This window comes from Rhinolophus sinicus, chromosome 16, assembly GCF_057876585.1.
Source record: "Rhinolophus sinicus isolate RSI-liver-muscle chromosome 16, RSI-T2T, whole genome shotgun sequence".
Taxonomy (NCBI): Eukaryota; Metazoa; Chordata; class Mammalia; order Chiroptera; family Rhinolophidae; genus Rhinolophus; species Rhinolophus sinicus.
Genome location: NC_142516.1, coordinates 154,341,557 through 154,355,722, shown reverse-complemented (window position 1 = coordinate 154,355,722; position 14,166 = coordinate 154,341,557). Strand labels below are relative to the sequence as shown.

Sequence of the window (14,166 nt, the reverse complement as noted above, 5' to 3'; positions counted from 1 at the left end):
TTACAATATCCAGGTTATAGAATATTATACAACTATATAAAAATGAGTAAGACTGAAATTTATTATCCTGAAAAATGTCCATGATACATTATCAAGTGAGAAAAGCCAATTTCATGAGTGTGTATAGCTTGGTTCTAGTTTTACAAAACCAGACCATCTCTATGCCTTCATATCTAATTGTCTGTTTTTAGTCACTTGTTAGTGTATACATAGAGGAAGCTGAAGAAAGCACACCAGGCTGTTAACTGAGGAGGGAGGGATGTAAACACTATGGAGGGACAGATACTAACTTGTTCTTCACTTGCCTTTTAATTATTTTATTACTCAGAAACAGATGTTATTTTTATTATTAAAAATTAAAGTCAATTATTATGATACAGCCAATTGGAAGTGTTGCTCAATTGTACAGTAGTAACTGGGCATTCCTATGTCAACTGAACAAAGAAACGACAATTTCAGGGTGAGTTGCATTTTCTTTCTTTCTTTTCATTTTTTTTGCCATGTGACATATCAGGGGATCTTTCTGGCACTGCTGGCCTCCAGGGCATGGGAAGCAATGAAGCAATAACTATGCTGGTCCATGTTTCTCTCTTGCCTTCAGTAAGCTCAGGGCAAACAAGGCTGTAAGCTATGAATGATCAATTGTGCTACATACCGCCTTTTTCCTCTTTGCCGTGCTAGCACAGTGCACAAAGCTGTTCATTAGCCAGTTATCAGAATTTACCCCACTCCCTGCTTCCTCACTAGACCACCTAGACTGGTAGAAATATACAGATAAATCCTGTCTAAACACACTGCTTTCTGAGTGCAGATTTTGGCGGGAAGAAGTGATGTATCTGCTTTTTAGTCTATCTGTCTACTAAGTGTTCTGTTAAAAGTGTGGTACTTTCTGTGCAATTTTAAAAACAGATGGAAATATTCATCTATATAGAGTCATTCAACTTTGATTTGTCAAACATCCAATATCAGCCCTACATTGCTAAGATATGGCATTTTTAATTAATTAGTTAATTAATTAAACAAAAATGTTGAGGTTTGCATTGAATAAATGCCCGACTAAATAATTAACTTGGTCATTTTTCACAAATCTTTTCACTTCTCTGACACTCATTTTCCTTAATTATAAAATAAGAGGGTTGGACTAAATCATTGGTTCCCAACCCTGACTACACATTAGAACTCTATAGGAAGCTTTCAGAAAAACCCAGATGCCTGGGTCCTACCCCAGACCAATAAATGTTAATGTGTGAGGGAGAAATGTAGGTGTACAGTTTACATGTTTCCTTAGTGATGTTAAAATTCAGTCAGGACAGAGAGCTTCTAGAACAGATGATCTCTAACTCTCCTTTTAACTTTTTTTGTAACACAGTATATCTGGGATGTATTAATTATGCAAGCTATCATACATAGCAGTGTTACTAAATATTAATGTGTCAGTACATATTAATTTCAGCATCACATATATAATCTGTCTTGAGCCTGTGTAGTAGAATCTGCACAGCTTGTGGCTCTGGCCTTTACATTTCTTCTGTTTTCTAATGCAATTCACCAGGAAGATCTTTCTGCTATTTCTCCACAGTCTAGGGATAGATCTCCTCATTTAAAGTTTCCCAAGTCAACTATGCTCTTGAAGGACTTTAAATTATCATTATCATTTTAAAACTGTAGTTTTTGTAGAAACTTCTAATTTTGGAAGCTGTTAAAAACTAACATTGAATCTGGGGCCAATTCAACAAGAATTTGTTGAGTGCTTTTTGGATATCAAAATGTGATCCAGGGGCATCCGGTTAGCTCAGTTGGTCAGAGCGTGATGCTCTTAACAACAAGGTTGCTGGTTTGATCCCCACATGGGCCACTGTGAGCTGCACCCTCCACAACTCTATTGAAACAACTACTTGACTTGGAGCTGATGGGTCCTGGAAAAGCACACTTAAAATAAATACAAGTTTAAACAAAAAGATATGATCAAAACCCTAGGGATAATAAAGAAGATGTGGCTCTTGCCCATAGTGAACACCCCCGTATCAGTGAGGAAGACAAACAGAGGAATAATAATACCAAAGAGCCTTGGTGGTAAAACAGATGCCAAGTGCTATGTGAGAAATAGGATGAACCAACCGAAATGCTGCATGGCTTGGTCAGACAGGGGTTAAAGAGGAGATAGGGTTTAAACTGGATGTTCAAGGGTGGGTGGAAAGTTAGGAGAACGAAGTAGGGGGAAAAGGCAGTTCCTTGTAGAGGAAATTGCATGTGTTAAACTTGGAATCTTATCCAGTAAATATTGAGATATGAAATATATGAAGTCAGACAATTAAGTTTGTGAACTCATCCTAGAAAAAGTGCTACATACCTTATTGCTGAATATCACTATGGTCACCTTTGAAGTACTCCCCTTGGGAAGCTATGTACTAACGCCAGTGCCTAGTCTACCTTTCAAAGCAATTTTGGAACTCTTTTTGTGGATTGGCCATCAGAGCTGTCATCGTATTACCCTTGATGTCCTGAATGTCATCCAAATGCCTTTCTTTCAATATTCCCTTTACCTTCAGGTAAAGAAAGACATCATTGGGGGCCAGATCAGGTGAGTAGGGAGGGTGTTCCAATGCAGTTATTTTTTAACTGGCTAAAAACTCCCTCAGTACATTGTCGTGATGCAAGAGTCATGAATTGTTGGCAAAAAGTTCAAAAGCTAACTTTTTCACGCAGCTTTCAGCACTTCCAAATAGTAAACTTGGTTAACTGTTTGTACAAATTCATAATGAATAATCCCTCTGATATCAAAAAAAGGTTAGCAATATCAGTTCAATAAGTTCACGAACTTAATTGCCAGATCTTGTAAGTGTGTGGGTTTTGCTTGGGTGTGAGAGGGTAGGGAAGGGGCACTGTCATAGGAGACTAAGGGCAAAGAGTAGAGAGATGATGTGCCATAATAAGACACCGAACCTGCATTGTTAGGATTTTAGAGCAGGGAAGTGATACGGCTGATTTGTAAAGCTAATTCTTGTAACAGCTTGGGGCATGCAGTGAAGGGAAGATGGATGGGCAAAACTAGAGGCAGACTATCATTTGTTAGACTATCGCAAGCCCAAATGAGAAATTATGAATCTGTATGTGGTCCTGACACGTTGGCTTTGAATAAATATTCTGTCAAGGAATGTTTTCTTAAAAAAAAAGTATATATATATATATATATATATATATATATATATATATATGTTTTCAAACTGTTACTCTTGGTGATTGTATTTGATTTCTGTATTCTAGAGATGTTTTAAAACCAAGATGAGCAACTGGCATATGTAACACAGTCCCTCATGGATAATTAGCTAGAACTTCTGACGTCTCCCTGCAGTTGTTATGCTCCTAATTATAAATGGAAATATTCTCATGACTGTAGAAAAATCATTGTGTGGATATAGTCACCCTTCCAGCAACCTAATTTTTGAATCATCCAAAGAATGTTTTATTCATTGAGACATTTCATGTAGAACTGGAAAAGGAGGCTTGGTGTGTTGTAGATGGAGTATTGAGCTGGGAAATGAAGTGTGGATTCTTGTAACAAGACCAACATTAATTGGCTCTGTAGATAAATCTTTTTGTCCTCACTATAGCAACTAGTGTTTTAACTCCTTCATTTCCCCCCAATTATTATTATTTTTTCTGTCTCCAATGTAGATCCCCTGGGCCTTCATGCAATGACATTTTGCAATACTACTCTTAATTCCTGTGTCCTAAAGACTTCCAAACACAGAATATAGAATTCCAAGTAGGATCTCCCCTCAAATTTTAGTCCTCACAAACCAAACCTTATCTCATCATTCACATAGACTTTCTTCCATTATTTTACTCTCAGAAAATTTGCTTCAATGCTAACCACTCTACCTGCTTTCAATTTGTGATATCCATCAATTATTCATTTGTTTTTCCTATCTTTGTATTAACGAAGAGACTAAATTATGGTGTGATAGCAAAACAACTCCAACCTATCATTGGTTTGGACACACACACACACAGACACACACACACACACACACAAAAGTATTTGTTAGCAGTCTGTGCCCACTTCAAACCAGCCACGGGCACTGTTCAAGGTCTCCTGGCTTTAAAGCCCCAGAATGACAGCAACTCACGTGTGACGTATTGCCTGTCATCACATGAGAAGGAAACGGAAGCTGGCAAAGCCACACTGGCAATAAAAGCTGAAGCCTGGAGGGAACATATATCACTTCTGCATACATTTACCAGAATCCAGAGCAAGTCCCATAACCAAAGGTAGCCTTAAAGGGGCTTTGTGCCCCGAAGGTAGAGAATTGGGATATTTGGGAACCAGCTAATGACACCATACTCTTGTTACTGCCTTCCCTTTCATACACAAATATTTTCAGTTTTCTTCCTCTTTCAAACAAGCACACACACAAACAAAACTCTCTTAATTTTTCTTTTTGAGATTCTCCACTTCTAGTTTCTCACCCTCTGTTTAATGCTCATGATACTGCAAATATGAAGTCTATTACCCTATTTCAAATGCTTTAATTATTATATTAGTTTGCCAGTGCTGCCATAACAAAATACCACAGACTGGGTGGCTTACATGACAGAAATTAATTTCTTCACAGTAATGGAGGCTATGAGTTGAAGATCAAGGTGTTGACATGTTAAGTTTCTCCTGAGGCCTCTCTTCTTGGCTTGCAGATGGCCACCTTCTCGCTGTGTCCTCTCATGGTCTTTTCTCTGTGTACATGCGCCCCCTGGCATCTCTTTTCTTTTTATTAGGACACAGTCATATCAGAGTGGGACCCACATGACCTCACTTAAGCTCATTTACCTCTTTCAAGTCCTCTCTCCAATTACAGTCACACTGACGATTACAATTTCAGCTTATGAATTTTAGGGGGCCACAGTTCAGTCCATAACAATTATGATCACTGCATTGAAAGGACGTTTTCAGTATTTTAGTTAACCTCTCATAGTGGCATTTTGTACTGTGGAGAATCTCTCTAACTTCAAAATCCCTCATTCTTTTTCGTTTTCATTGCTCTCTAACATTAAAGTTTTTCTCCCTTTGCCCTTTCTACTTCTGAATCCTTTTGGCTTTTTCTGACTGCATGTTGTTTGCCTGAGAGATTTCATCCACATTCATGACTTCAGTCACCACCTCTGTTGATGATGAATCTCACATTGCATGTCCAGTGCAGTGAGTTCCAAGGTCACATATCCAACAGCAAACTTCCATGGTATTCATGGTTTTTGTACTGGCAGCATCAGCAGCATCTGGTGCTTCCTTGAAATGTAGAATCTTCAGTCTCACCCCAGAACTATTACACCCAAATCTGCATTTTGGCAAGATCTCCAGATGGTGTGACACATATTAAGTTTGAAAGTAACATTCTATTTGATTTTTCTTTCTGAATGTTCCAAAGAAATCTCAAAGTGAACATGTTAAGAATGGAGTTAATTATTAATTAGTTTTCACTCATTTATTCAATAGCCATTTATTGAGTCTGCTATATACCTTCACCATTTCTTTAAGATCTATAGCTGTGAATGAAACAAACCAAAAAAAACAAAAAACACTGACTGCCTAAGTCTTTTTTACTAGAGCAGGGTGACAGATGAGAAACAACAAAACTTAAGTAAGTACATTACATCCTAAAATAGTGATCGGTACCATGGCAAGATGACAATATTGGATAGGATAAGTATAGTGTAGGACATTGAGAAGGTGATATTTCCTTTATTTTTTATCTTAGTGAATGACTGCAACCCCTTCAGTCACCAGGAAGTGTGTGTGTGTGGGGTGGGGGTGTGGGGGTAGGCAATTAGAAGTTACCTTAAAAGTTTTCCTTTATCTGTCAATTCTAGATTCCTTGTGTCTTTCAAACCTATCGCTCTTCATGACGCTCACTGGCAGGCTTTTTTTTTTTCAACATCCTTGTATTTTCTTCCTCTGAACATTCACTATTCTTTCCTCTTTACCTTTACTTATCCTGGTTTTGTTGTTTGCTTGTTTGTTTCTGCACGGAACACTAAAGTGTTAACTTTGTTTCATAAATATTTCCTGATTTCTTCTTTGTCCTCAATTGTGATACTATTAATACTGTATTGTTATTGTGGATTTTCACCAGAATATGCACTCTTAGAAGGCAGGAACTGTCTGGGTTAGCTGTGAATTCCTACTGCCAATGTAGAGCTTGGGACTCAATAGTGTTTCATACTGTGACAAATTATAGAATGAGTACAAATCTAGGATATAATTCTTTCAGAGAGAACACATGCAAAGGCATCGAGATGTGTTTGGGGGACAGCAAGTATCTCACTTTTGTGGCACCCTAATGTATGGTTTGGGGTACTGCTGAATTTGAGGTGAAAGGGTGTCTTAGATGTCTTTCTAAGAAATTTGGATTTCATGATGCAGAGAATGAAGAACCATTGATAATTTTAAGCAATTGATTGACATAATCTGTGGAATATAAGATTTGAATTTTAAAAGGTGGCTTTTATGGAGGATGGGAGGTGATTGATTGTTCAGGAGATTAGAGATATGTAATCCTTGTGCAATCATTCCAGAGAGAGAAGATGAGAGCTTAGACTAAGGCAATTGCAGTAGCCCTGGGAAAGGAGAATGCAAAAGAAAGATGTAAAGCTTTCCCATTAAGATCTATTGGCTGTGAAGGGATAAAGGAAACAAGGGTGCCATTCACCAAGCTTGGAATAGGAGGTGTAGATTCCATAAAAAAATACCTATTCAGTTTTACACGATCAATTTGCAGGTCTCAGCATTGCAGCCATTTGTGCCAGGGGTCTTCATTTTTAGAAGACTCTTTGATTCCAAATAGGTGGTCATTTATTTAAAAAAGTGAATGGATTCAGGACATGCCTTTCCATTTATTGACCTCTACCTTTCTAGGAAAGAACCAATCAGCTTCATCAGTTATGTTTTAGTAGCTGTAACATGAGAATTGATTTTTATCCATGCATTCCAGTTAGTAAGGATGTAGCATCATGGAGGGCCGTATTTTCCAGTAGAGAAAACTGTCTCTATAAATAAGTAGTTAAATAAGTAGTTAAATAAGGTATAAATAAGTAGTTACTATGCCAGCTAGCGAACAAAGCTCCTTTTTTTAAACTGAGCATAAGTTAGAGTTGAGTCAGGTTTATGCTTTCTGCCACCTTTCTGTTACCACTTGTCTGGTCAAGCTTTGCTAAAAATTTGGTTAAATACTCATTAAACACTTGCCGTGGGAACTCCTGATCTTTTCTGTGATTTAAAGTGTTGCATATTTGAAAATTACAGTTGTCCTTCCTACAAGTTAATGGTTATTTACAATTCCAGCAGTTGTCAAAAATAAAATAACTCTTTGAAAATCAATAAGAGAGAGAATTATAAAATAAATACAGTTGAACATCAGTGCTGTCAATATCATACATAATTTTCAAAGTGGTTATTTCAGCTGTAATATAATATATAGTCACCTCTCCTATTTGATCTCATTTTTAAATAAATTATTGTTATTTTTTTAATTTCAGAGAGGGATATAATTTCATAATTGCTGCATTTCAACTACTCATGCCATGAATTTCTGAAGCTAACCTTCCAATCTTCCCTACTCCTACCCCGCCCTTCTAGTCCAGAAATTATCTCCTCTGTATCAAGCTAGTGGCTTTGCTTTCTTTTTCTTTTTTTCTAAAACATACATTTGTATAAAAAAAAACATCAAAACTAAAGTCTCTGGGACTTGGTCTTTGAAATGCTAAAACTCAAGTTCTTGGCACCTCAAAGTCTTGGTTTTAAAATGTAAAAGTCTTGGCTTTCTCAAAACAAAAAACATAAAAAACAAATTGCTTTTGTGTGGAATTTTCCATTTCTGTACTTGATGGGGGGAGGGGAGTAGAGTGAGAAGAAAAAATCTTGTTAATATATTAAATGTTATTCCTTCCAATAACTTTTATTTTCATACTTCTGAAATATGTTACATATCTGGGCTTTGTCTTATTTAGGAAAGACATATTACTTTATGTTCTTAGACACCAAAGAATGACCCAGATAGAAAAATCAATCTACTGAACTTTAAATCAGTAAGCAATCAATTAGCATGTTATAAATCTCTGACATTTCTATATGGAAAAGGAAGTAATTAGTTATCACTCAGATGTCAGGAGCTAGTGAGGGCTTTAGGGAAGCTAAATGAAGTTGTGTGTGTGTGTGTGTGTGTGTGTGTGTGTGTGTGTGTGTGTACTATTCATAATTCTTAGAACTGGAGTTATACAAGATTCATACCCAGTGATAACTTTTATTCAATATAATTAATTTTAATACTGGTGTTCTTTTGTTTTTAAATGTAGTTTTTAACTTGAGTGTTAGAAAAGTTAGAAAAAATCTGAAAATAAGTAGAGGAAACAAAAAAGTTGCATTCTAAACATTTTGCATAACAAATTATGCCATTTATATTGGCATTTGTTATGGATTTTTGGTTTTAATTGTTTTCTTTCTTTCTTTTCCTTTTTTTTTCCATTCAGAGAATTTATCAACAGCCTTCGACTGCACAGGACATTTTATGGGGCCCTAGCTGATCAGCTTTGTGTTAATGACTTGGCCGCTGCTGATGGACTGCCATGCTGGAATGGAGAAGATATAGTAAAAAGGTATTGTATGTGTAGTGGTCTGTGAAAACATAATGGCTACTTTCATCTTTGCTTTCTTTCCCCAGATCTTAAATGGATTGCTCCAGTTTTACCTTTGTCATACAGATTGGAATATACATTAATTCCTCTTTCTCTTTAGTTTATTAAAAGTAAATGTTCTCCATTTGACATTTTAGAAAATATAATAGTGTTCTGTGGTGTATTGAAAGTTCTCTCTTCTACCTATCTATGCCTTATCCCAAAATCCTATTTTTTTTAATCAAGTGTTAGTTGCCTTCTATTTAATGTGTCTCATTTATCAATTATCTTATTTTTTAAGTTCAACTTTCTAAGTATTAGAAAGTGAGGAAATTTGGCGAAATGTGATACCTGTACAAAGATTCATTGATATATGGATTTGTGAATCAGCAGTAGTAATATGTCTATCCTACAAATGTCACTTTGAATGTGTATGTGTGTGTGCGTGTATGTGTGTGTGTGTGTATCTATGTAAGAGTGGGGACACTTTTATATAAGTATGTTTGAAGCATTGCTTATTGGTGTGTTGTCAATTGTTCCCCACGCTCAGGAGTGAAAATTTAACTTTTACCTTTTTCCTCACTGTCTATAACTTTTTAGTTTCTTTTCCTTTGTTTCCTATAACTGATTATACTCTCAAGTAATACCCTGCTTGGGAAAGTCTTAATTTCTCCCTCTGTAATACGTAACAATGGTCAGTATAATTAGCTGGGAATTAGTCCTTTGATTTTCCAGTGCTGATGATTATTATAGAGTATAGGCTTGTATTGCATTTGGATTTGAATGTGTCAGTATATTTTATTTTGAGCAGTGTGCGAAAAGAAAGATAAGAGTGATAAGCTTTGTGATTTAGAAATATGCATACACCACGTGCGGATAGGTGGTTGAGTTACCACAAGAGTGATGAGTTCATTTAAAATGTCATGTAGCAAATAAAGTTACTATGATAAACATATCATTATTATATGATAAACATATTCTGTAATTAATTTTAATATAAATTTATATAATACAATTTATTTGCATAATTTTTGGTGAGCATATTCATTATAGTTAAAGGTTATACTCCTGGTATAATGAATGATTAATTTGTTGTTTATAGCTGAATAGCTCATAGAGATTCTTAGATTTCATAGAAAAAAATATTGAAGACAGGAACTATAATTAAATTTAAATAAAATATTTGACTGACATGACAAATACTCTTTTTTCATTATGCCCTTTGGGTATTGAATATATTTTGTAAATGGATCTTTCTTGCCTTTACTGAGAGAAATCATAGTATGCATAATACTTTGCATATAGCATTATAGTATATATGTCAATAAAATTTCTGCCACTTACATCTAGTAATTAAATTCTATTTTGACTTATACTTTATCTTTTCACCTTGTTGAAGCTGGAATTTAATTTTTATACAGGAACCAATGAGAATCTCATGGTGATTAATGAATGATTTAGTATGTAATATAAATAGATTTGATACATTACATTATATCATTTGATTCTAGAGCTGTAAGAACCTTAGTTTCAATTTGTCCCACTGCTCTCTGACTGTTTAGTCTGGGGTTTGTCTAATAGGAAATACTGTTGGAGAAATCAATGATTTGAGAAAAATTTTTAGAGAGATAGTATTTTCAACTTCCAAAACATGTTTTCTTTTATCTACTATATTTTTTAAGACCTCATTCATGGTTTCTGAATAAAGAAAGGTCATCTTTAGCAAGAATTCTCTACAGAGTATCCACAGTTCTGATAAAGAAAGTGACTGTCTCTCTCATTATTCTCATTTGCTTCCAGCTCTTGTCTCCCCTTTCCTGGACACCCCGGCCTCCTGTCTGTCAGCCACTTCCAAGTGTGCTGTGGGACTCTACTGTCCTGTGAACATCTTTTTGTCTCATCACATTAACTGAAATTTTCCCTTCCTTGAGGATATTTCTTTTCTTTCATTCCTATTTCATTGATCCTCACCCAACTTCACACCCATTGACTCACCTCACACACTGGCACCTGACTACCATCTCTGGGCTACTTCTAAAACGAACCTTTTTCAGCCCTGATTATTTTCTAATAGTCAGATAAGGTTTCACAAGCATTATCTCATTTAGTTCTCCCAAAACTTTACTCCCTAATGTTCCAAAGTAAGTTGATTGGGTGCTGTCTTTTTTCTATTTGATTGTGAGGAAACTCTCATGTGTACTTTGACTTTTTAAAAATATAATTCATATTATAATTCCTATCATGGCTTTGTCAATTCTCTCAATTCTCAATATAAATTTAGAACAGGATATTTTCTTTCAATGAAATGGCAATGCTAAAATCTAAATATCTATCATATCTGCTTGATTGAGTGTGGTATAAGCACCATGGAATATTATCTGGCAGTCAAAAAGGATGCATATTTATATCTTCTAATGTGGAATAATTTCAAATAATTATCAAGTAAAACAGTTAAAATAGAATATTACATATTTTACCAGCAGATCTGAATAAATTTAAAACAAAGCAATGATATTGGTTCTGCATAGAATACTTCTGGACAGTTACATAAAACCTGCTAATATACTTAAAAGTGCTGGAAGAGCTTTTATTTTTTAACTTGCATTGATTTATTTACATTTCATGAAAACATATTATAGTGACATTAATATTATGGAGCATTATTGTTTTTGTAATTTGTTTTGAAATACAAGTGCTATTTTTACATTCAATTTCCAACCAATTCTGATTTTCATAGTAATTTTGTGATATAGTTTTGTCAAAGTATTAATGGATATGGTTCAATACTGAGCTATTGAATTTATCTAAGAAGGCTTCAATATAAAGTCAAGTCCTGATGAATGTTACAATCTTGAATTATTAACTACTTTTTCCTTGAGAAAAAACGAAGTATAACAATGATCAGTTACAGCACTAAGATCCTCATATAAGGTGTTCATTTCAGAGAACTGCAGGTAGTAGAGATAAATAATGCCATTGAATTTTGAAGAAATAAATGTCAAGTGAATGTACACCACATTTGGGGATGATAGAGATTTTTCTTTTTCTATGGTGGGTTTTAATACTCACCAAGTTCATTCCAAAGGAATTCTGCCAAACTCATTAATAAGATAAATTGGTGGCCAAGATTGAGTCTATTATTCGTTATAAGAGCGAACTGATTATTTTGGCAGGATTTCTTCTCCTGAAGGCATTTTTAAGGAAATGATTGATAAGATTATTTATGTGCACAGACATGCTGACTTGAATAATAGGAGAATCATTCAGATTATTTCAATATTATGACAATCCTATAAAATTAGGTGAAATCACCTTTCTGCTCATCAAAAGAGGTAGAATTCTTTTGTGATTATAGATGAAAATAAATCACATATCTGATATATAAGGAGTGTTTAATTCATGAAACAAAATCTATTTTGATTCAAATGATCTTAAAGACTGCATGCATACCATGTACCGTACATCAGCATCGAGGTCAACAGTTCAAACAATTTTTGATTTAAGATTGAAATGTATTTCTGAAATCCATGTCGTCTGCATCTTTTAAAGTCCCTGTTATCTGCCCCTCCTGTTTCTTCCAAAATTGTTCTCTAGAAAGCATGTCAGTCCCTACTCTATTCTCAGTTCTCTGTGAATGAAAATTGATTGTTTGATGGTCTGTACTCATCTTTCTGAGTATTGAAGTTCAGGAGACAGCTGCTTAATTACCTGGGCTTTCTTTTCCCTTTTGATTAACAGACAGATAATCCAGTCACTCTCCCTCAGTCTCCAGGAATTTATGACTTCCACAACAATTTTTAAGCTAGTGAGTAGCTGTTAAGTATCCTAGTAAAATTAATAATCCACGTGATTTCTACTTCATCTTGATTTAGTTAATGTTCCTTAATGCTTCTTCAGACAGTGTTTCTTCTAGAACTCCTACCATAAGGTGCCCCTTCTCAATATGTTATGACTGAATTTGTAAAACTCAGATAAAAATATAGAACCTTAGAAATTGCTGAGATTTTTATACTTATCTATCATCAGTTTTCTTTCCACCCAGGCAATGACATTTTTCCTGGCCATACATTTTTTAACCTCATTTTTTTTTTTTTTTTTCTTTTACCCATTATCTATCTGGAAGCTACTTCATCTTCTATCTTTTTTTTTTCTTCCTGAACTTGTGCATTCAATTAGGTTTTATTTATATATATTTTTAAACACCTGACCTAGTTTGCAAACGTTATGGACTACATTTTAAAAACAATCAGTTCTCAGAATTTTTTAAAATTTCATTAATGCAACAACTAGTTGCTTGTAGTGTTTTGCTTGTGCAAAGGCAGTATGTTTTCCATGACTTAAACACCAGTCTTTCTACTTCTTTTTTTTTTACTTGTAATTTCTACTTGTTCAATTAGGTTTCTAATATTGTTGAACTATACCTTCTTAATAGTCATCATTGTTTTCATACCTATGAGCTATCTTATTTGATTCAGAATTGAAAGGTGTTTGAAAGGTGTGATTAGAAGCCATCCCACTCTTATCCTATCACAGCAATGGATCATGGACCTTGAAATTCCCATAGCTAATGGAATAATTTTCAACTAAATCATTTTCTCCATGCAACTGTATATACAACTTTTCCAAACTCCCACAATTAACTTGTGTCGACGGGGAGTGAATCCCCTTATTTGTATTTTGTTGTAATGTCCAAATCCATCATTACACCTATAGTACTTTGCACATGTAGTTATGTGCCATATATATCTTCTTTGTTCTTATCTACTGCAATTTCTTTTATATCAGAGCTCCTGTATTATTTGAGAGGCCAAGACTGATTATTATCATTGAATTTCTATCAGTAATTTTTCAAAGATACATGAGGAAAAGTAATTTTTACTTTTATAAGTGTCAGTGAGCACTAAGAGATGTGGGGATTTTGGATGTGGGTTAGTGATAACCTTTCGGTGGGTACTATGTAGGTCCAAAATGAAATTGAGTGCCTGAAAGACGAGAAGAAAGGAGATGGATCATAAAAGCTTCTACCTACGCTGACTGACTCTGGATGCTGATTTTTTCTTTTTCCCTGACTTAACCTTAAAATCCTGCTTGTCTCATTGGGTATACTTCCATAGACATTTTTGTGAAACTAGAGTCTAAAGAACTCTAAGAAGCTCATGTGTTCTGGGTTAGAGACATATTAGATGTGATTGTCTTTATCACAGTTGAAGCATTTGGGTTAGGGGTGGATAAAGTGCCAAGGTCTGCCCAAGGTCAAAAGTCTGAGTTTACAATCATCAGTCGGGGAAGAACTGAAACATTTCTGTTGTTTTGAGACAGAAAGAAGAAGCATGGTTTCAGGTATATTATAAGGTCCTGTCGAATTTCTCACATTGAACAATATGCATTCTAGGTCCAGTGGGGCAAGCTCAGGGAAGGGTGATGTATCAGGTTTGTAATGAACATAAAATTTTCAGAGCTTTTGGCTGTGTGCTCTTTCTGCTTTGCTCTAGTACACTTGCTTGC

General features: G+C 35.0%; 1 protein-coding gene across 3 annotated transcripts in view; it reads left to right on the top strand.

The window, feature by feature from the left end:
- The window catches only part of GPC5 (glypican 5), a 1,207,509-nt gene that overhangs the window by 296,856 nt on the left and 896,487 nt on the right, over positions 1-14,166 (top strand). For all 3 annotated transcript variants that reach the window (XM_088792887.1, XM_019737193.3, XM_088792886.1), the window contains one exon: positions 8,518-8,643. In XM_088792887.1, coding sequence (XP_088649013.1) covers positions 8,518-8,643 — 126 coding nt within the window. The remainder of the gene's footprint in view (positions 1-8,517; positions 8,644-14,166) is intronic.